Source organism: Pelodiscus sinensis, chromosome 29 (assembly GCF_049634645.1).
Source record: "Pelodiscus sinensis isolate JC-2024 chromosome 29, ASM4963464v1, whole genome shotgun sequence".
Lineage (NCBI taxonomy): Eukaryota > Metazoa > Chordata > Testudines > Trionychidae > Pelodiscus > Pelodiscus sinensis.
This window is the reverse complement of record NC_134739.1, coordinates 11889167-11914842: the sequence shown is the minus strand read 5'-3', so window position 1 is coordinate 11914842 and position 25676 is coordinate 11889167. Positions and strand designations below refer to the sequence as shown.

General features: G+C 42.5%; 1 protein-coding gene across 2 annotated transcripts; it reads right to left on the bottom strand.

The window, feature by feature from the left end:
* Nucleotides 1–25676, bottom strand: MED1 (mediator complex subunit 1). 2 transcript variants are annotated; one of them, XM_075911638.1, is made up of 17 exons: nucleotides 25457–25676; nucleotides 19858–19964; nucleotides 18495–18573; nucleotides 17916–17970; nucleotides 17658–17790; nucleotides 16906–16934; nucleotides 16430–16501; nucleotides 14451–14525; nucleotides 13726–13799; nucleotides 13198–13287; nucleotides 11818–11929; nucleotides 11231–11355; nucleotides 10920–11038; nucleotides 8905–9106; nucleotides 8586–8681; nucleotides 8368–8473; nucleotides 1–6476 (listed from the first exon to the last, which is right to left on the bottom strand). In XM_075911638.1, exons 1-17 carry the CDS (start codon nucleotides 25482–25484, stop codon nucleotides 3239–3241), a joined length of 4740 nt encoding a protein of 1579 aa, XP_075767753.1. In that variant the 5' UTR covers nucleotides 25485–25676; the 3' UTR covers nucleotides 1–3238. The 2 variants fall into 2 exon arrangements, with proteins under 2 accessions (XP_075767753.1, XP_006126279.2); XM_006126217.4 differs by lacking the exon at nucleotides 25457–25676 and adding an exon at nucleotides 20660–21028.

The window sequence follows — 25676 nt, the reverse complement described above, 5'->3', positions numbered from 1 at the left end:
TTTTTACCAAAGAAATGTATTTGCATGTAAATAAACATGTTGGGGTTTTTTGCAGTATTTCCATAAAAGTTGAAAGTACACTCTACATTGAAAAAGAATGAAAAATTAGCAGGAAGTATTTACATGGGTGCCCACAAAAAAGCAGATCTGAAGACATTTATTTACATAATGACCATTTAGGAAAGAACCATTTTCTTTTAATCTCAACATCCATTTCTTAACCTGAGATTAAAAGGTTTGGCTTTTAAAAAAATTTATGTTTGTTTACACATTTATCTTTCCAATACTGAAAGATGTAAAATATCATAGAGAATAACAAAATATTTTAAAAATAAAACATTTGCAAGAGATCAAACATTTACATGTAAAATGTATGTGTAATATTGACAAGTGTACTTTATCTCTGATCAGTGCAATAGAAGCATCATGCAACTGTTGCCTGACTTTTAATGGCTGTCTTTCTCCCTTACTTAGTGTAAAACAAATAAAGGGAAAGGATTACAGTGCATCATAAGAGGATTGAAAAGCTATTTACCTGATACGACCACAGTTCAGAATTCAGTCTCTCTTGCAGCACTCAAAGTCACAGATGCTAAAAGAGTATGCAACTTTGTTCCCTGTATTTCTTTAGGTGTAGCAATTATGCCCACCCTCTGCAGGAGAAATTTAGAACCATGAACTTGAGTCGGAGGTAAGTAGTAAGGAAACACATTCAGCTGTTTCATTAAAATACATTTATAAATTAAATCTTAATTTGCAAAGCTGAACAATTTTTTTAAAAAGCTTTTCACTGTGTCTTATATTATTAAAACACCAGTCCATTTTATTACTTGAGGAAATTATTCCTTGAAAACCCCAACCTTGCTTTGCTTTTGTAACAGGGCTGCTAGCTTCAACTAAGCCTTCACACAGTCCAAAGCACTTTCAAAGATTATTTTAAATAAAGCAACTTCAATGAGAGGAACAGAACTAAAGCAGATGACAACCCGTTGCCATCTGAATAAGTACTATTTCCAAGAGCCAGACACTTTAGCAGGGTCTCAAGATAAAGTCATCTGTATTATACTTCTTATATCCTCTTCATAGACATCATACAGTCATAGGATTCTGATGCTGCATCAGATAATGTTATTTGCTGCATGTGTAGACTTTATTTACTATTTTCTATCACCTCAGCACATAAAGCTGGAGGTATGGGGTGAGAAGGAAACCATGGAATGCAGACCACGAGGAGCAAGGAATGAAGGTTGGAAAACACAAGGAGAGAGAGCTATTGTGTGTGCTAGAGGAATTCGCAAACCTGCTTTCTATGTGACAACAGCAATATCAGCATATAGCCTCAAATAAGCTGAAGACAGAAGGGAAAAGCCCAGAGCTAGCTGCATAGACACCACCCTGCTGAAAAGACACAAGTATTTTAATTTTCCAGGCGCTCTAGATGAGCCAGAAAAAAGAAGCTGTGTGCTCTGACTGTTATCAAGGGCCTGGACTATCTGCAAGACTGGAAATAGCTATAGTGGGAAGGAAACCTACACCTTGAAGTCTTTTCAAACTGCAAACCCAAAATAAGGGATATTCTCAAGCCCACAGGTGAAATCCTGGCCCCACTGAAGTGAATGGCATGACTCAGTGGAGCCAGGATTTCACTCAAAACATTTCCCTAGAATACCTAAAAGGGGTTGGGTTCACAGTACTCTTTCGGTACACTCTACCCCCTTGTTTGAAGTCTCTTCCATGTCTCCTCCTCTATCAAAGCAATCCTAACTGCTTTCATTTATAAAATAGACTTCCAGCTCCTATCCTCAAGGACTGAGACTAGCAGATCCTTCCTGTATCTTCCTTTAAAGTCTTGGTGAGAGAGAGAAAGAAAGGTGTAAATCGGGGCAATTATTGCTTCTATTGCAGCCAATCAGGTTTTACAGAGTCAAGACATTTCAGCATGTTTTTCAGCAACATAAGTACTAACACCAGCACAGGAAGGATTCACACCAATTGGTGAGCTAACAACTTCTCAAGAGGGGTGAGAGGGAGCGGGAGACTGGGGAATTCATGTGTGTGTCACTAGCCATGCTGCTGCGGAAAAACCTGCTGCATGCACAAATTTAAAATGGCCCAGGCACTTTTGCAACAGAATGATTAAAAAAATAAGGCCTGATTCCACAAAACATTTGCGTACACGAATCACAACAGATGCACTGACTTCAAATGGGACTTTTCGCAATGAATGAAGTAAGCATATTCTTAAGCATTTGCAGGATTTGGCCTTATATGTATGTCTGTCAAGGTTGTGAATGGTCATACATACAGCATTCAGGGGAATTTTGTTTCCTTTAAACCTCGCATACAGCTTAGACCATGGCAAAGCATGCTGCGATTTTACCAACTTCACCGAAGCTACAGTGGTTGCACGTTTTCCAAGCTTTCCTAACCCACAGCTAACCAAGCTTCCAGAGTTCCTTCAAACACTGCATCACACAATTTAAATATAAAGACTGCACAACAAACAAAAAGCATGAGGCATTCAAACAGAGACATAAATAAATAGCTAAAACGCAAGGTCAAACATCCACATAAATATCCTTCATCACTTTGACCTGGAATAAAACGCTGATGTCCATCAAAACACAGTGCCTGATTTTTGCAGAGCTGCTGATGTCAATGGAAGACGAAGGTCCTCAGCACCTCTAAGAATCAGACACTAAATGATGAAGAAACTCCACAAAAGAAACCTGCAAAGCATTTCTCTTTTCTCCAGACACCCTTCAAAAAAAGAGAAAACCACAAGCCCTAAACATTAAAATATGCCCTAACTTAATTAGCTCAAAACTAAAAACTTATTATGAAAAGGAAAAGGGAGGGGGGAAAAAGCAGATTCTCCCACAATAACCTATGTTTCTGCACCAGTTTAGGGTCTGTTCCTCCAAACACTTACCAACATGCTTAACTCTACGCCCCTTGACTTTTAGGACTATTAATACATGTAAAATTCAGCATGTGTGTAAATGTCTGCAGACTGGGGTCACAGTCAGAAGACTGGTTTGCCATCCCTAGTCAGAAAAATCAGCACTTGCAGGCAGCCTGTCCAGGTTTTGGATATCTTCAGGAATACTGTTTTCCTTTTAAACCATGTCCCTCAAGGGAAGTGTAGTATTCTGAAACTAACAATTTTTTTTTGCTGTCTCTAGAATCCACAGGACGGTGGGGGTTCTAAAGAGCTTTTAAAATTATTTTAAAAAAATTAATTGCCCATCAGAGCAACATCCATCAGGTCATCATCTTCCTCCCCAATCAGAAAATCAGGGCTTGGCCGGGATGGCCTGTCAGCAGATAGGATAGCACTGCTTGTCATGGACAAAGACTGGTCAGAAGAAATAGGTGATTTAGACCAACTTTCTGGTTTAATGCTGTGAGACTTCTTCTTGTCTCGGTCCTTGTCACGATCTCTCTCTCTGTCCCGGTCTTTGTCTTTCACTTTCTTCTTCTCTTTTTTGTGCTTCTTGTGCTTTTCTGAGCTATATTCCGGTAGTGGCCTAATGCCATCATCAGAGCTGGGACTGTTCTGATAGGATTTTTCTGCTATAGAGGAGCCAGACTCGCTCTCACTGTCTATGTTTTGAGGAGTGTATGCTGGTGACTTACTGTGGCTGGGTGAGCAGCGTTCATGCTTTGGAGTAGACCCACTGATCAGAGGGGATCCATAGCTTTTGGAAGAAGCCATCTGAGGCCTTAAGCCATCTCCACCTCCTTCCCCAGGTTTCTGCAAGGTTACTTTGGCTTTAATGCTAGGGGAGCCACCGTCATGTTTGCTGATGATAATCTTTGCCACGCCAGTACTACCAATGTTTTTTGAATCCGAAGTCTTCTTGGAAGAGTCAACGGATCCTACAGAAACTTTAGATTTGTCTTTGTCACTTTTCTCCCGCTTCCCTTGAAACTCGCCTCCAGACATGTTGTGTTTGGAGGACAAAGAATGGCTTGAGGAATTGGAACTTGGCCCCATCTGTCCATCCATTGAGTCTTCACCTCCAGGCCCACTAGTAACAACCCCATGTTTAAGTTTGTCTATGACTGCAATCAAGGATGGCTTCTTGTTTCTGCTTGGAGATTTGCCCTTGGAACTTCCATGCTGGTTTTGAGATGAAGACATGGAAGAACCACTAGATGAAAAGGAAGATGAAGATGCTGTAGAAGAGTTTGATGAAGGAGGTGGCTTCTGGGACATGGATCCAGAGGATCCCATTCCTGAAGAGGATTTCATATTTGAGCCTGATCCAGTCCCAGACATATGAGTGCCTCCAGAACCTGAACTGATAGGTGATTTTGCTTTAGATGATGGAGGAGTACCTGGAACAGGTTTCATTGGAGAGGCAAGTTTGTCAGAACCCCCTGACGGTCTAGAATGTGAAGGAGAAATGTTTGGTTTAGGCATGGAAGTGTTCATAAGTGATGAAGGTTTCCCTTGTGGTTTCACCTTGGTGCCTCCAGAACTACTGCTGAGACCATGTTTGGTGATAGGGGAGGATCCAGGCTTTCCCACAGACTGAGCTGAGCTTTTTGACTGACCTGAACCCGAGCCACCCTGGCTGACATAGAGGCTGCTGCTCATCTTTGAGCCAGAAGACCCTTCTGATTTGCTGCTTTTTACTTTGCCTGAGGCAGAAGAGGAGGAGGAGGAGGAAGAGGAGGAATGGCTGTGATGGCTTTTGCTGCTCGAGGAGGAGACAGAGCCACTGCTTGTATACTGGCTGTGGGAAGGTTTGCCAACAGTCACTGTCCCTTTGGGGATCTGAATTGTGATTTTTGGAATAGGAGGAGTGGCTACACCAGGAGGAGTCTGAGATCTGCCTGAACTTCCGGGAGATTTTGACCCACCAGTGCTTGCTGGTGGGGTAAAAGGTCTGTTAGATGAACTATGAGAAGGCGATTTCCCTTCTATGTCCGCTTTCTTCCGCTTTGGAAGCTTTTCTTTACTTTTACCATCGCTGGACGGGGTCCGGCTGCGTTTTCCTGGCTTACCATCTAACACAGCACTTGATAAACTACTTCCAGAGCCATTGCCGCCTTCTTTTACCCGTTTCTGAGACTTTTCCTTTCCCAAATCCCCTGTACTTAGTAAAGGGCTCTGGCTTCCACTGTGATGCTCCATAATGTCTGAGGGCCCCAGGGTTTTGCTCGCAGCTGCAATAATACTAAAGTCAACCATGTCTGTCTGACTGCTTCCTTTAAATTTATTTTCTCCCCCATCACCCCCCAAGACTTGCACTCCCAAACTAGTTAGAGCCTGGGATGGAAAGCCCTTGAAATCATCAGCATCTCTACTCTGACTGCTCTCATCGAAGTACTCCTCCCCAAAGCCACTTTGACTTTGACTGTTCAGTAAGTCAGGATTGAAATCTACTCCATCTGGGAAAAAATGATTGGAAGAGTCACTGCTTGGGCTCACAGTAGCATCTGCTATAAGGTCGGCTGGATCAGTGTATGGGTTCTCACTAGTTGTCTGAAAGACATCTGGGTCAAATAGGGCACTTTGTGAATGTCCTGAACTAGAAGAGTCCCTCACAGGAGTCCCAATGGCTGGGCAGTCCTCATTAGTGCTGGGAAGCTTTGCCGCCTCTTCTGCTATATCAGACAGGATGTCAGTTACATCAGCTCCAATGCTGTCTGAACTAGAAAGTCGAACCATCCTCTGAATACTGGGCTGCGAGTGAGGTATAGATTGGGGGTACGTTGTAGGTGGAGTGCTGCACTGACTGGGAGCTGGAGTAATGTGAGGAGTATCCAGAGTATCAGCGGTCATGTTGACATCAAAAATAGGGTTCTGGGAGTCAACGTCCATTGAGAACAGCTCTCTCTGAAAGTCATCCTCAGTTTGATGCTTGGGCTTGTCTGCTGGTGTGCGAGATTTTTTTTTCTTTTGCTTGTTCCCTCCAGGGCCTATTTCCATTCTGGGGGAGCCAGAAGAAGAGTTCTGCCTTTCAAGAGGGCTGCTCCCATACAGAGTGGAGAAGTCCTGAGGAGGATTGTCTTTAAGGAGGTTCATGAGCATCGGGTGGTTCTTGGTGTTGCTTGCTGGTGAGGATACTGGTGGTGGCGTGTGATGGGGAGGGGTTGGACTTGAGCCTATGGTAGACCCCACATTCCCTGTGATCTGCAACAAACTAGTGAGAATAGGGTTCTGAGACACTTTGCTGAAGTCCTCCCCATGGCCCACCGAGTCATGCCTCTCTTTCATGCTCATGCTCATGTTAAACAGGGTAGTGATGGGCCCCCCAGGAAAAGTGTTTGTTGGTGTAGTGGTACCACTCATTGGGTTGCTGCCTGTGGTCATGCCGTACCCTGGGCTGCTGGCGGGGGGCAGGTTTTTCTTCACCATGTCTTCAACTGTTTCTGCAATAAGGGACAGGGCTGGTGTGTCTGCCTGAATGGTTTCTGCCTTTCTACGGATGGCTCTCATCGTTACCGGAATGGACATACATCTGCAAGACAGAAAGCATGAAGGATTTAATATGCAATTTGCTCATTTATGGAAACTCTCACCTACAGAGTTCTAAAACATTACCGTGAGTTAGGAATTATCCCCCTTTCGCAGGATGGTAAAGTAATGCAAATCCCAAGAGACTTGCTTGAGGTCACATGGCAAGACAGCAAATGAGCCAGGAATTGCCAGAATTAGAATCTTAATGCGTCATAGCTACATTGTCATACTCCTCTAATCACTGAACAACAGAGCTTCTCTACATTGCCTTAATATTAGCTGCTACAGTTCTAATTACAATCAAACTTTAATAATTAGTAACTAAGTAGTACTTAAGAGGAAGAAGGATGATCTTGTAGCTAAAGAGATTGGGAGTTCAGCAGGATGGCTCTGTTCCCATCTCTGCCACAAACTCCAGGTTTGACCCTGGGCAAAAGATCCGTGCCTCAGCTTCCCCAGCTATAAAATAGGAATAATCATACTGACCTCTAAAGTAGGTAATCCACCAATATTGATAAAAAAGTCTGTAGGGCTCTGTGTGTGCAGAGTCTTAATAAGACCTTCTGAATGCTCCCAATGTTGCCTGGAACTGAGTAATTTTGATAAAGGGCCTGTGTAAATATAAACCCTGGAGGCGTCAGGGATATCACATGTTGGAACCATGAGTGAGTCGCACGATAATCCAAAGAGAGGCAGAGACTTTGAAGGCAACTGCAAGCTCCTCATGAAGCATGAAAACACATACAACTAAGATAGGCCTCCAAAAAGCAAGTATTTAATAAGGTCAACAGCTGCTCCACAGTTAAGGCTGGTTTGCCTCGCTTTCTCCTAACCATCATTTGCCTGAAATCCACAGGCGAAGTGTAAATGGCTTCAAAACTGGTAAGTTATATCCAAGGGTGGCGCAGAAACTCTCAACCAAAGTTGAAGTCCATTAGAAACAGGGTTCTGGAATGATGTCACTCAAACAGAGGTGTTCACCAGAATTCAGAAAAAAAATTATTCTTAATGATCTTTTGTAGTGAGCAAATAGAAGATAATGGAAGCAGTATGTACCAATAGATAGGGCATTAAGGGTACATCCAGACTACGTTTATTTCCAAAAGGAGATATGCAAATTAGAACTGAATTTGCATATCTTCGGATCACTTTTTCGAAAGCAGGTTTTTCGAAAGTGAAAGTAGTTTGGATGCATTTTTTTTTTTGGAAAAACCCTCCGCATCCAGACTACTTTCACTTTCGAAATTTCCTCTTTCAAAATGTGATCGGAAGAAGATATGCAAATTCCCGTTAAATTTGCATATCCTCTTTCGAAATTAAAACAGTCTAGATGTGCCCTTAGACAGACTCAGGTGACATGGTTTATATTCCAGGCTCTGTGACCTTGAGCATATGACTTTACACCTGATGATGCCTCAGTTTCCCCATCTGTATTATGGGAATAACGATACTTAATAAGTCATGTGCTTTGAGATTTATGGATGAAAATTGCTACATAAGATCTAGGCATTATTGTTCCTTAGTATTCTTGTAGTGTTATTACTATTAAACATAGATTTCTAGCCTCCTCAAATCTATGTCAGATGTTTGTATCAGTGACTGTTAAGCAAGAGTTACTGATTTACTGATTTTCATTAGATACCTTCTGTTCAAAATTGGAAGACTATAAATGTTCAGCTTTGAAGCACTCCCTTTGGCTGAACAAACTGTAGTGCTTTATACATAACTATGGAGGGGATCCACAATGGGATCTTTCTGCAGAATGAATTGTAAAATCACTGTCCCCTAGATATTTGGGACTGCCCAACAATAGGTGGGTGCTAACATTCTGGAGATTTACAGAAGATGCTCTGGATAACATCTAATAGCAACACTGAGAAGATCTGGTTTACCTCTGAACAACTTTGGCAATGAAGTCATCTGTACAGATGAGAGCATCAGAGAGCCCTTTATATAGTTTACAGTTCACATGTGTGGAGTCCTGCATGTCCATGACCACTGAAAGACAGAGAGAAGGTATTTGGGAGAAATTAAACTGTAGTGACAAAATATCCCTAATTTCACCTGAAATCCATTTATAAACACATGCTTTTCACTGAACCCTACTTACCACACACCAGGGAGTCATTCACAGGATGTTGGAAGGATACACTGAAACAGGAATCGGAGAGGGGACAAACTTCAAATTGCAGGATCCCAGGAGAATCTGAAAGACACAGGAGGTAGTAAATGCAACATCTCCACAGCACAAGAGATGCAGACAGACACGAGCTCAAATACGCCATCAAAAAGAACGAAGAATAAAATGAAGCAAAGCAACCTGGGCTGACTTCCTGTTCCCCAAACCCACCTGATTCTAAAATGCGACAGAAAACAATGCAGGATCTTCTCTAGTCAGAAAATGTTATGTCAGTCAGTGAGTCACCCACCTTCTTTTAAAACAGTTCGCTTGACACAACTGCCAATCAGTGTATTGTAGGCCACTTGATGCCTGATCAAGTTGAGGATGAGAGGGACCCGGCCAGGGTGCTGGAAGGCAATTTTACTAATGAGAGTTCCTTGCAGGCTTCTTCCATCTGGAAGAGGGGCGTCCTTGTTCAGGAAATAGCAGTGCTGCTGTCCTGGAAGAGCCTGGGAAACAATCTGTGCTTTACTCCAATGGTACTGATACAATGAAATAAAGACACCTTTAAATGTAAGTGCAGCTCCAAAATCTGTGCCATGCTAAATTACCTCTGTGGTTGGAATTGGCAAACATTGGAGATACACTTTCTAAGAATCAAATCCTTTTATAAGCCAATTTACAATCTGAACCAACAAAATACCAGTCTAGAAATACCATTGCCAGGAATGAGAATACTACTTTACACTTCTCTACTGCTCCATCAGAGAATCTCAAAACATTTTTATACACCGTAAACTTCACACTCCTTTTTGGGAAGTGGTTAAACACAGTCTCCTTTTTTATAGTTGAGGAAACAGACACAGCAGGTGAAATCCTGGACTCATTGAATTCAACTAGGGATATAAAAGGTTACCTGGTAAGCATTAGCGTTACTCGCATGCTTACCTGGTAATTGATTAACCGGAGGGCCGGGCCTGGTGGAAGCAGCCCTCTGGCCATGGCACAGCCGACCTGGCCAAGCTAGAACAGGCCCCTGCCAGTGGTAGCTGACTGACAGGATCCCAGCCACAGGGGCCCTTTTCTTGAGCAGCTTCCACCACAGGACCCCAGCTGCTCTGCGCCAGCCCTCCACGGTTAACCAGTTAAATGATACAATTTTAATCATTTAGCCAGTTAACTTTTTTAAATGGGTATTTACATCCCTAAGTTCAACCTGAGTTTTATATTGCCTTCAGTGTGCATAGGATTTCACACAAACCATTTCAGTGACTTATTTAAAGGTCATACAACAGTCAGTGGATGAGCCACATACAAAACCCAAGAATGCTAACTCCCAAATCTCTGCCCTGACCACCACAGTGACTCTTTACCTCCCATGACGAAAGCTCAATGAGTGGGAATTGACATGTAAACGCAAAAATATCGATCAGCCCACAAAAAGCCCATTCAATTTACATTAAGAATCGATCACAACTATAGAAGCCAGATCATTCCATGTTAACGTGAGCACTGGCATGTTCAATGGGAACTGCATCTTTCAACAAGACAGCCAACCCAGAAAGTACCTTCCTTTTCCCTCCACACATCAGCTATTAGTTTTCTAGTTCATGGTTTCATAGTATAGATTATTTCAATATCTTCCTATGACTCCAGTCTCTGGTATACCATCACTTTGGCTACCCTCAAAGTTCTCATCTGTCCAATTAACCCAATCATAATGGTCAGTCTGTCCTTTGGTGGAGCAGCTCATTAGCACAGGCACATGTTTAAAAGAGGCCATCTATCAAATGTTATTAGACAAAACTGCTGTTCTTCTCTGGTCATCTTGCCTTCCCTCCTTCCAAGATTTTTGTTTTGATATATGATTCTCAATTGAACATGAATATTAAACAAGACAACCCATGCAGACCAACTCACTGGTTGCACATGCACCAGTTATTTACCAACAGTCTGACAAAGTAGTACATAGCGGTTTTGGGTTACCTTTTCTAATGGTGAGTTGACCAGTTGCAAAAACAAACTGATGCAATTCAGAAGATGACAAATCAACAGTTAAGATAGGAAAATTAACCTATTGTGATTTGTGTTTTTTCCAGCATTCTGTTTTGGCTAATATCAATCATGTCTACACATGAAACTTGTACCTCTTTAAGTGTAAGTGCATCCATTCTAGGGGCTGTATTTAAAACATGCCCCAAATTGACAGTTAAAGTGGTACAAGAGAAGTTGTAGTTGTATTAAAGGTTCCAGTCCAGAGTTTCTAACTCTTTTCAACAGTCCTCAACCTGCTTAGTTCTCCAGTATTAGTGGCATACTTACTGCATAGAAGCGCATGTTGTGGTTTAAAGGTACAGAATCGGTCTCCTTGGATAACTCAAACTGTGTGATCAGCTCATACAGAGGGACAAACGTTGGTGGGGTGTCAAACAATGGGATTCCTGAGGAAACATAGCAGAGCAGAATGACCACATATGGAGCAAAAAGGAGCTGCACAATAATATGGATCTATTCAATCCTCAAAAGTCCATATAAAAGAGAGTAGAAGAGCTTGAATTAAACTCATTTGGTGTGCTTAGAACAATCTGCTAGTAAAAACGAGTGAATACTTGTTTGACAGAGTTACAACCCACCTGTGCAGCTCTGTAGTTTCTGAATGAAAGCCCGGGAGACTGGAATAGGTCGTGGGAACTTCAAGAAGAAGCAAGCTGGCAAGTCAACACTGTTGGCACTGGTGACTGATGAGAAGGATGGAGTCCTAAAACATTGAAATTAATTCTAATTTTTATTGCATAAATATTTATATTTAGTACATTATGTCCCTCTCACCCCAAAGTAGTGCCCGAGCTCTATACAAACATTAATGAATTTTTCCTCACAAAACACACACGTTAGAAAAGTAAAAATTGTTTCTGTGCATACATCATAATAAAGTATGTATATATTTTATGTGTAAGATACACATTTTATCCTATGCCCAAACATAAGTCTCTTATCTGTTACTTCTGAAAAATTATGACACTTGATTTAACACCTAAAAAATATACTTTACTCATGTCTCAAGTGAAGATTATTTCATAGATCGGGCACAAATTACATTACTGATGATATGACATTGTGCTATTGACAGAGCTTGGAAAGATGACTCAAAACAGTGACACACTCACAGCATCTGAATGAGGCCACTGAGTAAGACCCAGAAGAAGTGCCCTTTCCTTACCCTTTGTTGTCAACAGGATGAGATCCCATAATTAATGGTGCAATTGGGAGTTTGGACATAGCCAAGGTTCCCTCGATTGTTATTGATGCGTTCATGCCCAAAGACCGAGGGACTGGAAAAGGAGGCAAGAGAAAGACCATATCAAAAACTGAGGAAAAAAACATTAATCTGCTTTATGAGTTTAAAATATTGCTCACTTATAGATTTGTTATTTATCTATGTATCTCTTTCAAAGTTTAATATCATCTAGTTTGAATGTACAGCCTTTTATTTATGCTATTTGAAGTTGTATATCTCATTTCTACGTGTCTGGTACCTGTCAGCAACAGATTTCAAGTGAATTTACAACCTTGTAGTACATTTCTATGTGCAAAATTATTCATGATTTTGGAGCAGTTTAGTCTTCTTTTTCCAAGTTGTATCATTCTTGCTAGGTATGGAAATTTTGAGTTACTATATAAAATGCTAACAAAAAGCAAACCTGTATGTAGAGATGTGAAAGTTTATTATTACAGTCCTACAAAAAGCCATACAAGTGAAACCAAGGAAAAGAGCTCTCTCGGGGTTTTTTTAATTAATCATTATAAAATCAACCTAGAGTCAAGCATCCTGGATGAAATTCACCTCTGTGCAGACAGACAGCATATTTTGAGGGGTTAATTGGGACTTATAGTGATGCACCAGCTTTGTGCAGGTCTGCACAGAAGTGGATTTCACCTCCAGAGGGCAACTGTTCTCAGAAAAAGGGAGAAATGACCAAGGGTTTGCATGTGCTTATCAAACCTGAGCCCTCAGTCAGTCTGTCCTTGATTCTCTCATATTTCAGAGTGGTGGATGCAGACAGTCAAATGGTCTTGACATCCTGAGCATGGCTGCCCATCCCCAGGTGAAGCTGGAGTAGGAGGGGATCTAGTTTAAATTCTGTCACTGGAGTTAGGCCCTGAATGGATTATGAACTTTACATAAGTGGATGATCAAAAGCACTGGAGCTCTGCTTCACCATGCTCCACTAACTCTTGCAACACATCTGGCATAACCTCTCAGTTATGTCAGGGATAAGGCTGGTGTAGAAAGCAGAAGAGGATCCTCTGCCAGCTTTCTGATAGTGAGGACTTCCCCTATGCAATAGGAATTTTCCATCAGCCAGTTCCAGACATGAAGGCCATTTTGGGCTGCTTGTGAAGCAAATCCCTGCCATCAATCTTCAGAATTCTACACTTTCCTAAAAAATCTAAACTCTCCCAGTCATGCATGCTATAAGGAAGCTGTCTTCTTCTACAATATTGTTGCCTCTGACTTTGAACAAGTTTTAGACAGACTGAAAATCCTATGTGCCTAAAGTACAATTGGTGGTCAGAAGCAGCCTTTTAGGTGGCATACCGTTGTTCTCGTGCAAAACAATGGGGTTTCCGGTGCCTTCTTCAAATAAATCATAGGGTGAAATGTAATACTTGAGATTCATCAGGTGACCTGTGAAAAACAGGCTTGTTAATGAGGATGCTGATGGATGAGTTACTCCAATCCTTCATAAAAGTCACAAGTAATCATGCCACATTCACTCTGCAAGATTGCACAACACATGATGTGCAAAGCTATCACTATGCCTTCAAACAGTCACTCTTTTTAACAGAGACCAAGCTGTCTGATGGAGAGAAGTGGTGTTTTGTAAATCCAGTATGATAAGTGATTTTGTAAAAATAAAACTGCCTTACTAGATCATAAGGTACTTAGAAATATGTAGATGACCACAACTCTTAAACTAGCAATTCTTACCCACTATTAGCATCTGATAATATGAAGCTCAGCTACTATCCATTAAGGTTTTAGTCACCTGAATAAATCAGACAACTAAGAAGTGTCTGTTCAAACCCCTTTTTTCTCTTTTGGTTACACAAAAGACACAGATACCTCCACTTCTTGGGGTGAGATACCCAACACTGCCATGCAGAATCTTGTCAAGAGGACTTGCATTGGTGGCTTGCCTACAACAGAGAGAATCGTAGATTTATAATGTGCTGGAGGATAGTTCAAATCCCAAACATCTAACCACTGGTGGCTCCTTTAAGATCTTACAATACAGTTGACACTCAGACAGAAGTAAGCTCCATGCTGTAATTGGAAAATGTTTCAAATTATTTGCAAAACGAGTCATCCATTTCCCCACTAGCTAAGTAGGTTTTAGTCCATTAAATTTACTACAATAAAAGCTATCCTCAGTGGTTCCCAACCTGTTTTCCTGGAACAACTCTTGTGATGGGCTGATCAGCCACTTGCCAATCTCATCTCAGTGTCTCCTCCTACTATATATTAGAAAAGTTGCTATAGCTATATTTTTAGTCAGTCTCTCGTTCACTCTGTCTCTCCTCTTTTTCTCTTTCTATTCTCTTTTCTGCTCTCAGCCTGTTTTTTTCCTCTCTTTCTATTTCGACTGCTCGTTCTCCAATTAAACACAGACCTTGGAAAAGCCTAAAAATGGATTAACAATTTCTATAATACTTTGTATCAAAATCCAGTTGCATTGGGTTGCTTTAATGTCAGCATCAGTTTTTAAAAAGAAGTCAAAATACCAGCTCATCATGCCACCAATTTAAACCCAGGTACTGAGAAAAACAAAGGTGTATAAGTGTCCTTACCAGTACATCACTGCCATCTTTGAGAGATCCAGCTCCAAAGACTGAAGAGCCAAGTACATTTTAGTTTTAAGTTTGCTGGGGAAAAAAAGCAGCATGGAAAAAAAATACAATAAATTGCATGGAACCTGGAGTTACTCAGAACTTCAGATTAAATTACCGATTAAAAATATGACCCTAATCATGGTATTAAATCACTAGAGACAGTCATTTTTCCTATTATGGTTTCAATGTAAACTGATTAAAGCCATATAAACAGTGAATGATATAATGTCTCAAATCTTAGATTGTATAATATATTTTGTTTTCTTAACTTGTACAGAGCAAATCATGTATATATGTATTCCTAATATGATATCTGTGTACTTCATGATTATAATAAAAGATAACATATGGGGATTTACATGTACATCTGTTTTTTAAATAAAAAATCCACAGAACCATAGAGGAGAAAATGAAAATAAACATTTTTATGTTATGGTAAAATACTGTGAAACTACATTTTAATCTCTGTCTAGAACTCAACACTGGCTCCTTAGGTTGCTGACAGTTTTAAGGTCATGTAATCAAGTGTGTGAGAGTGCAATTGGCACAGTATTCGCTAAAAACTGGACCCCGCAAAGTGCTAAGTATCTTCTGGGAGATGCTCAGTGATATGTACTCTAAGAATTTGTTTACACTACAGGACAAAGTCAAATTAAGATACACAGCTTCAGCTACGTTAATTGCATAGGTGAAGTCAAAGTAGCTTAATTCTGCTTTTGGCTCTGTCTACACTGCAGGAAGTCGAAGGAAGAACATTCTTCCTTCCACGTCCCTTACTACTCGTGAAAGCAGGGTTACCGGCATCAACCAGAGTTCCTCTCTAACTTTGAATTAGCTGTCTTAACTAGAACGCCAATTCAAACCCTAGAAGATCGACAGCGACAACTTCAATCTTCCTCTGTAGCACAGACGTAACTTAACTGAAGTAAATGGGAGCTGTTGGGTATTTAACAGTTCAGGCCAGGTCTGTGTCAGTGAAAATGGATTTTGGATTGAAATATTCCCTTGTATTGTTGTTAAGCCCCTGAAATAATACCACTGTGTTAGGAGTGAAATCAGAGAAACAGAACAAACATGAAACTGACCAGTTTATTGTCTAACCTGATATGAAGTTAAATGTAAACATGCAGCATAAATATAGAAGTGATGTTTTAAAAATTCTTTTAGTATGAATTTAGGCCTTGATCCCGCAAACATGTATGAACCAAAGTAAGCCCTCTGAGGCAAGAGACTGTCTTTCTGTTTTGTACTTTTACAATATCTAACATGGTGACTCTCAAACTTTTGTACTGTTGTCCCCTTTCACATAGCAAGCCTCTGAGTGTGACTTGTCTTATAAATAAAAAACACTTTTTTGTATATATTTAACACCATTATAAATGCTGGATGCAAAGCAGGATTTGAGGAGGCTGACAGCTTGTGACCCTCATGCAATAATCTTGCAACCCACTGAGGGGTCCTGACCCCCAGTTTGCAAACCCTTGGACTAACATAATGGGATCCTGGTCCACAACTGGGACTCCTAGGTGCAATGGTGATTTAAATATATGTACATATGTATGCAGAGGATCAGAGCATTAGTTAGAAGATTTGTTAATCCAGTTCAGTGATCTTTAAATATAGTGCTTTTTATGTATAAAGAGAGATGGTTATTAATATAAAGAACAGTTTTCAAATCTCTTAGTGTAAGAAAATTGATAAATGGATTTCCAAGCAAATGACATAACATGTTATTGATTTGTAACTTGGGCCCCAACATTATAAACATTTATACACACACAGTCTTAACTTTAAGTACACAAACAGGCCCTCAGAAGCCTGTGTAAAATTAACATGGGTTTAGTACTTGCCAATTGGGGACTGTTAAGATTGATTATATAACCATAAGGAGGGGTACTGGAGGGTGGGGGAAAACACACTACATGGTATATACTTACTTGTCTCCAGGAAGTTTATAAAGATTTACAAGCCCCTTTAGATGCTTAGAGAATTCATCAAAGTTTTTCTCTCTAGGGGTGAAAAAAATTGTCACTGTTAAGTAATTTAGATCAAGTTTTAGTTGTAAGAATTATTACAACTTAAATCACACAGGAATTTACTTTTGCAACACGAAAACTGCAAAAATGTTTCTTTAATGACTGTCCTTAATATTCAAAGTTGATTTACTTTTGGTTTTTAAATGTCTCTGCAAAACCTGCTGGTTATAAGACAATGGTGTGGTCTTGTACAAAAGCTTCAAAGAGTCAGGAATCCCTCACCAAATGAAGCCAGAAAACCCCTTGTGAAAGTGTGGAGGCTTTATGAAGAAGGAAAAGTAACCAACTGCTGTACACTTCCAGCCATAAAATAGTATTCCTGATCAATATCGGAGAAAGGAATCTTTTTCAGAATGCAATGAACTGGTTTTGCTCACCTCAGCTGTTGCACCAGTTCTGGACAGCTCTGAAAGGGAAAAAGCACACACTACATTCATTTCAAATTAATCTGTGACTTTCAAACATTTCTATGACTAAAATACAAGCACAGAATGAGGTTTCTTTCCATTATCTTCTGGTGAGAAAGTTTTACGCTCACTGCCTATGCAGCATGGTTCTGATGCGCTATTTGTCAATCACTTGCAGCACAAATTCAATTAATATATTATATTAGTTTTCAAACTTGGGGGCCTTAAGCTGAACACCTAAATCTGTAGATAGGCATCTAATGGAAGTGGCATAGCTTTCAAAGGTGCAATTAAACCAATGGGAATTGCTGATACTATCGCTTTTGAAAATTCAGGTCACGTCTTTAACATGCCTAACTTTTGGACTCCAAGTTGGAATACTTTGACCCAAGTTTCCACCTTTCACTTATAGAACTGTAAGTTTTATCAAAGATACAGAAGGAAATAGATACAAAGCTGCAGACAACTGTAATTCTGCTTTGTCAATTGATAATACTCTGAATTCAAAGAAAAATATGGACCATTATCTAAGTGGTTTTTGTTCACATGAACAGAACTGAACTAAATACCAAATTTAGGAGTGAGAAGGAATAGCCACAAGGAGGTTTTCTGTGAGAACTAGATGGGCATACCTTACACAACTGATTCCTTGTGTTTGTGCTGAGTGGAAGCAAACCCTTCCCTTTGGCGTTACCCATCTCCTCCTTCTAGGTTATACGTACCACAGGATTTTCTCCATGGTGTGCCACCTTGACATCACACAGCAGCCCTGTAGGATCTAACTGGACTTCCACATAGAACATGTCTGAAGTGATGTAACATTCAGTGCCATTTGCACTAAGGTGAGATCCAAGGCTTACATACAAAACAAAACAAAAATTGCTATGAGATGCACACAAAAAACAATCAAACCAGCAGTGAGCTTATGATGAGTCTGTACAGATACACAGAAAATGCCTTTGCCACAAAGGATGACTTACCCATTTTGCCTAGCTATAGACTCCAAGCGATCTGTCATGGCGGGCAGAGATGATACTAAACAGGAAAGACGCAAGATTGAATAACTCTTAATTTCTCCACAGGATTGTATTCCTTTGGCACTAAACGCTGTCTCAACTATCTTCCTCACACACACAAGCCAAAGTTACTTAAATTATGCACTTGTACAATTACACATCTGGGTTTGCACACACATGAATTATAGACATGCAAAATATAATAGGAGCGATTTTTAGAAGAAAAATATATATTACCCACCAGCACAGTCAAAACTGAAAAGGAATGAACTGATATTCTTCCATGTTCCCATACAAAATCACTTTTGGGTTGAGGCCAGGCATATGGTTTAGAATAAAATACCACTAGCAATCTAAACTTCAACATTCTGCTATCGCATTAGTAGTAAATGTGTGTGCACACATACACAAATGCACATAAAATAAGCACAGAATGAAACAGTTGCTATTGCTGTTTATTTTTACCATTTTTAATATTTCAATCATTTTTCATTCTAAACACCATGGAAGACATAAGTACATTTTTGTTGTTACATTACCAACCTTTTAATGCTTTCTGCAAAGTCTCCAAACAGCTCACCAGATGTTGATGGCCCCCAGAGTTCAGCACAACTCGTTTTTCCTGAGTGAAAGGAGAAAACAACCACCATTTGTATGCAATGTTCATCAAGACTGAATCATCATAACTGTTAGTCAGGCCCAAATGTCGTTTATTCAGACATTGTAAAGTTAATTAAATCCCATCCCAGAATTACTCTTCCATTTAGTGCTCTAAAATGAGAACAAGAGCACAATAACTTAAAGATATCCACTGCATGTTCTTTCTCTTTATTTTCTGAAGTAGCTGATTGAATTGTAAGAATTTACTAGCTTTTTGTATATGCATAATCCTAAAGAAACTGAGAAATAATGAAGAAAAATGGGAGGGGGGAGTAAATAGCCATGCATGCAGATTTCTCACACTACAGAACAATATTTGCAGAAAACTTTGGGTTATCCTTCCCTTACCCAGTGCTGCCATTTTAAAACACACACCAGCTGGGCAGTGGTGCTGAAACTGAAAGCAACGTGTTAGGGACACGTCTGCAATAATTTGGTGAAGCTCTTCAGAAATACACTGTACTTCTATCTTCTATCGGTAGAGGAGACTAAAAGAGACCATGCTGCACAAATGCACCAACAGCTAGTTGCCAAAAGGGATTGGTACTTTAGTTGAGAGTAGGGACTGCAGTCCAGTGGTTAAGGGCAGCAGGATCCTGGGTTCTATTCCTGACTATGCTGAAGCTCCTTTATGGGCTCTTGGGTAAGCTGCTTCTTTCTTTTGTGCCTGTGTTTCCCCTTTGTCTGTTTTGTCTATTTAATTTACAGATTCTCTCAGGCAAGAACTATTTCTTCCTGTTTGGTTTAGCACAATGAAGACCCAGATCGTGGCTACACTCTCTAGGTGAAACAGGTAAAATCCTATTTTCTGTGAGTGGTTGTAAGGATTAATATTTTGCAAAACATCTTGAGCTAGCTGGTCATAGTAGTATTACTGCTAATACAGAAGCAAAATGCAGGACAATGTAGCACTTTAAAGACTAACAAGATGGTTTATTAGATGATGAGCTTTCGTGGGCCAGACCCACTTCCTCAGATCAAATAGTGGAAGAAAGTAGTCACAACCATATATACCAAAGGACTGTGACTACTTTCTTCCACTATTTGATCTGAGGAAGTGGGTCTGGCCCACGAAAGCTCATCATCTAATAAACCATCTTGTTAGTCTTTAAAGTGCTACATTGTCCTGCATTTTGCTTCAACTACCCAAGACTAACACGGCTACATTTCTATCACTATGCTAATACAGAGTCTGTGCCACCATTCTCCCAGGAAACAATCGCATCCAGACTCAACCAATTCTCACCATGACTTGACGGACAAGCTTCATCGTTTCAGTCCAAGGTCTGTTTTGGTTAAACTTTGCATGAAGTCTTTCCAAGAGAGAACTCATCTTATTCAGCTTCTCCGTTTCTACAGGACAAATGACATGGAAACTCAGACAGGGGCATGCCACAGGTTTAATCTCAGTTCTGAGAATGATATTCAAACATTTACTTATTAAAACCCCTACAAGTTCCAAAAAAAAGTGTCCTTTGCCCTTAACAGCAACATAAAACAATTCAGAGAAATTTTACTTATTCCCACTTTACTCCTTCTCTCACACTCTCTCTCTCTCTCTCTCACACTCTCTCTCTCTGTCTCACACTCTCTCTCTCTCTCTCTCTCTCTCTCTCTCTCTCAAATAATCCAAAGACTGTTCCAATGATCATTAAAACCCAGGAGATTATAAAACTTCAAAGATCTCTTGGGGAATCAATAGGACTACATATGTGAGTAAGATCTGAAAGTGGGATTTGGTCCCATCTTGTCTAGTCTTAGTATTATAAAATAATTGACTGGGTACCCTTTGCAAGAGGATGGTTTAAAGAACTGCTGAACCCTCAAAGAAAATAAAGCAGAGGTGGCATGGCGGGGGCAGGGAGTGCATGGAATTGATAGGAGTAACATAAGCCCAGGCTTATCGGTTAATCGTTTACTTGACTATACGCCAACATCCCTAATCACCTCCTCTCACAATTACTCATTACATATTCCTCAATCATTTGCATTCTGTGGGTCACCAGGAAGGAAGCCAAAGACCACAGTCTGCGAGCCACTGTACTCACATTCACATATATTATTTTCTTTTTTAAAAACACCTTCATGGCACTGAATGGAAGTCATTATAACACTATAAAGACTCCAGCTGGAGCCCATTTACAGTGAAGGCTCCCAGGCAGCGACAGTTGGAATGTGATACAAGGGTGGACAGGGATGTCCAACTGCCAGTGCCTCAGAGCACTCAACATTCTATGATTCAAAGGTATTCTGGCCTGCTGAGGGATGGAGCCAATACATAAGGGTTGATATCCCCTGGGCGCAGTGTCATTAGGTTGCAGCGGTGTCCTTGAACTGGGACTTCACACTGCAAGGAAGTGAAATAACTGAGTATTTCACAGTACATGGGGCTTCAAGGGACACCATCACTTGACATCTAATAATTTTTTAAAAGGAGTGTCATGTCTCAGTCTCTTCTCTAGCATCACAACCCTAAACTCATATCCCCACCCTGGTGTGGTGTGGTGTCCTAACGGGTAGGGTGGGGGGAGGACAGACTGCACCTGGTGCATAGGATTGCAGTGTCACTCAGGTTTGGCCTAACCACACCTCTATTGCAGTGATTTTCAAACTTTTTCCTCACGACCTAGCTGAAGAAAATGGTTGATGCCTGTGAGCCATCATTTTACTGGAGTGCAGGCTCCAGTGTGGGGCCCCAGGGATGAAGGGTAAGGCAGACTTCTTGCCTGTCCTGGCACAGTGGACCACTTTGCACCTAGGAAGCAACCAGCAACAGGTTGAGCTCCAGAGACTGCTGCTGTCCCAAGCTTTGGCTCCGCATTCCCATGGGCCGGTTCCTGGTTTGTCTCCGGCCTTGCCAAGCAAAAACGGACAGAGCTCATTTTGGGCTTGGTTTGAAATCGGATTGGCTTCATTTTTAGGCTTGTTTTGCTTTTTTATCTTGTGAGAGTTGGCTCTCACCTTCACCCAGGAGCCAGACTTGCTGCTGACTGCTTCCAGGGCACAGCGCAGTCCTCAGTGCCAGGAGAGGCAGGAAGCTGGCCTCAGCACTAGGGATGTTAAATATTGGTTAATTGAATAGTTGATTAACCTCATGAATTCTTATTGGCTAATCGACTATTCTATAGTCCCCAGGAAGCCCCTGTCTTGGGGAGAGGGTCTGTGCTCCCGAATCTGGCACAAGCCAGAATTGAGCTGGGCTGCCTGCCCACCTGGCTCCTAATACACTTTAAATGCATAGCAGCAGCGGGGGTAGGTCCAGGACCCAATGCAAGCCGGGACGGAGCTGGGTGGCTGGCCAGCCTGCTAAAAAATTTACTGGCAAGTTAGGGGAGGGGGGAAATGCATGTAGTCTATAGCATTAACCTATAAGCTTTTGCTTATTGGTTAATTGACTACACTATTACCATACTTAGCACCCCACCTGTCACCTTGTCCACCCTACAGCAAGACAACCCAGTGCCTAACTTTTTGTGACTCAGTACTGGGTCTCAATCCATATTTTGAAAATTACTGCTCTATGGGAGTCAGAGAGGGCTCAACAACTCCGCTCTCACCAGGGCCTCCCCTTTGCATCAAACTGGGAGAAATGAACATTTGCCTGATTTTGCTCCCATGGATTCATTATTTGTGTGTGTGCAACTGAACCCATCCTACAGCCAACAGCTGCTGTCATTAGAAAAGGAACAGGTTTCTCTATAGTTAGACTCATTGAAATGTACAGCAATCACCACCATTTATTTTGGCAACCTCATCTAAGCTGTCAGATCCAAGGAAAACACACAATTATAACATTTTGATGATGTAATTTACTGCTCACGTAAACAAACATATAGGGACTTTTCTAAACTCAGGGGCTGTGTCTACACTGGCATGAATTTCCGGAAATGCTTAAAACGGAATACTATTCCGTTTTCAGTTTTTCCGGAAAAGGAGCGTCTACATTAGCAGGCTGCTTTTCCGGAAAAGCCCTTTTTCCGGAAAAGCGTCTGTGGCCAATGTAGACGCGCTTTTCCGGAAAAGAGCCCCGATCGCCATTTTCGCGATCGGGGCTTTTTTCCGGAAAAGACTACTGGGCTGTCTACACTGGCCCTTTTCTGGAACAGTGTTCCGGAATAAGGACTTATGCCCGAGCGGGAGCAGAACAGTTTTTCCGGAATAGCGGCTGATTTTGTACAGTAGAGTATCGTTGCTTTTCCGGAAATTCAAGGGCCAGTGTAGACAGCTCGCAGCTTATTCCGGAAAAGCGGCTGATTTTCCGGAATAAGTGGCCCAGTGTAGACACAGCCAGGTTGGTGGTGGAATGGGTCAGAGGTTCCCAAACCGTGGGGAACGCTGAAGGGTCCAATCACGAGGGGTCCAGTCCAGCAGAGGACGCAGGCGGGAATCTTTGTGGACAATCTGGACACTCAACTGTTGGGATCAGGTTCCCTGTTCATCTCATTCTGCCACTGTTACCAATTGGCCCATACCATGCTTTGCTGGGCAAGTAGAAGACACTCTGCAAGCAAGAAGCTGTAGGCTGTTCCCTTACTTTTGATAATCCTGCAGGACACAGCCTCTGCCTGCCCCAACCCATCAGTGCAGCCGCAGAGATCCAAGCCCCGTCTGTTTCCCCTGCTGGACAGTGTCTCAGCAGGGGAAGCAGACAGAGCCTCAATACCCCAAGGACACACCAAAGGGCCAAAGTCAGGAGGGGACTACTAATCATTGGATGCAGCATTCTGCTGCCCTCCTGATCCCAGCCTTTCATCAGGACTCCATTTGCTTCCCTTCATAGTAGGTGTGACAGGCAGGGAGTCAGTTCTCAGCACCCAAGACCACCCCAAACCCTATAGGAAATGAAAACTCCTCCTTGGTACATCGGCTGTGTCTAGACTGGCAAGTTTTTCTGCAAAAGCAACTGCTTTTGCAGAAAAACTTGCCAGCTGTCTACACTGGCCGCTTGAATTTCCGCAAGAAAACTGACTTCCTACTGTCTGAAATCAGTGCTTCTTACGGAAATACTATGCTGCTCCCGTTTGGGTAAAAGTCCCTTTTGCGCAAAGCTTTTGTGCAAAAGGGCCACTGTAGACAGCTCAGATTCGTTTTGCACAAAAAAAGCCCTGATTGTGAAAATGGCGATCGGGGCTTTTTTGCGCAAAAGTGCATCTAGATTGGCACGGACGCTTTTCCGCAAAAGCACTTTTTGCAGAAAAGCGTCTGTGCCAATCTAGACACTCTTTTCCGCAAACGCTTTTAACGGAAAACTTTTCTGTTAAAAGCATTTGCAGAAAATCATGCCAGTCTAGACGTAGCCATCTACTCTGATTCCTATATGTAGCAGGCATCCCTCCCCAATCCTGGGTATTGAACATCCACCCCATGGGTACTAGACATCCCACACAGGTGAGCATGTGAATAGCACATGAATGCCCAAAGGCATGCTCAGAAAAAATTTGGGAACTTTAGACAAACTGTATCATTCACTCACAGTATAATAGCAACTGAAGGGCATGTTTGATGAAGATGGCAACAATCTGGTCTATTTTATGCTACTCTCGTCCCAAGAAGATGTATAGTATTGCATCTTGATAAAAAAAGCAAGCTATTTTAATCAACAAAGCCTGGCATAGGAGGACCTGTTTCCTTCTATGCGGCATACAGGATCAAGTTGAAGCAACATAGCTTGGGTACCCACACTTTTTGTATGCCAGGAGTCCATGCAGCCCCAGATAGACCATCTCATACTAGACCAGTGACAGGCAACTAAGGATAGTGAGTGGCTCCATCTCAGTGGGCCTCAGATTGTCATAACCAAGACGGTCTCCCAGGCTAAGGTAGTGTTGCACACAGCGCTCACATACCTAGATTTTGCAGTGCAGGCCAATTAAACCAGAGCAGTGCTTTGACGGGACACAGAGGGAGCACACAGCTCTCTCGGTCAAGGTGGTGTGCAATCAGCATGCACTTCACATGCCTTTATTTTACATGTGTGTCACTTTAGCAATACCAGCAGGAGGGAAGCCAGTGGAATCTGGCCACCCTGCATGTGAGCAAGGGGTAAACAAAGTGTCTCAGAGGGTCAAGGGGGGAAACACACGTAAAACCCCCAAGATGGTTTAATAGGTGATGAGCTTTCGTGGGCCAGGCCCAATTCCTCAGACCAAATAGTGGAAGAAAATGGTGACAATTTTCTTCCACTATTTGATCTGAGGAAGTGGGTCTGGCCCACGAAAGCTCATCACCTAATAAACCATCTTGTTAGTCTTTAAAGTGCTGCATCATCCTGTTTTTTGTTTCCGCTACACCAGACTAACACGGCTACATCTCTATCACTGTAAAACCCCCAGGAGCTGCAGGCTGCCCACCACTGAACCAAACAGCTGTGCTGTCCTCAGGCTGCACCCAAGACGACACAGCAGCCGGTGCGAGGGACATGAAGCCCCGTGCAACCAAACACACCGGTAGGGCACCAGTGGGCGAAGAACTCCAGTGCGTGCGGGCTGCAGTGCTGTTTTATGAAGGGGGGGCGGCTCCTTGGCCCCCTCCCGTGCAGGGGAGCATGGTAATAATCGGGGGGGAGGGGGAGGGAGGAACTAAGTGGCCCAGGGCTAGGCAAAGAGCAGGGATCAACCCCCACCCTGCAGAGCTGAGGGGCTGCAGAATCTCGGGGGGGGTCTAGAATCGGGGGGGCCGCAGGATCTCGGGGGGTGAATCTCCCCCCTTCCCTAGAAGTCAGGGCGTCCCCTACTGGCTCCCCTCCCCCCTCCAGTGCGGGGCTCCCCTCCCCCCTCCAAGGGGCGAGCCCCCCCCGGCTCGCCGCCCCCCCAGCGGGCAGGGCGGGCCCCCGAGCCCGGACTCACCCTCGGCGCCCCCCTGTGCCGCCTTCATCCCGCGGGCCTGTGAGGGGCCCAGGAGAAAGGGCCCCGGGGCAGGCCGCAGGCGCCGGGCTGGCGCAGAGCAGCGACCCGCGGCCTGGCCCCTCCCGCGCGGGCCTCAGTCCGCGGCGGCCGCCGCCAGCCCAACGGCCATCGCCGCGCTCCAACGCGCGCGACACTTCCGCCTTCTCGCGGCCTCCCGGAC

What these genes read in the sequence shown, in the direction of transcription:
- MED1 (XM_075911638.1), bottom strand. Translation starts at nt 25,484, where the DNA reads ATGAAGGCGGCACAGGGGGGCGCCGAGG. An exon ending in ACAACATGCGCTTCTATGCA is followed by an intron (nt 9,107 to 10,919) that starts GTAAGTATGCCA and finishes ATTGTTTCCCAG; the next exon opens with GCTCTTCCAGGACAGCAGCA. An exon ending in GCGAACTGTTTTAAAAGAAG is followed by an intron (nt 8,682 to 8,904) that starts GTGGGTGACTCA and finishes TGTGTCTTTCAG; the next exon opens with ATTCTCCTGGGATCCTGCAA.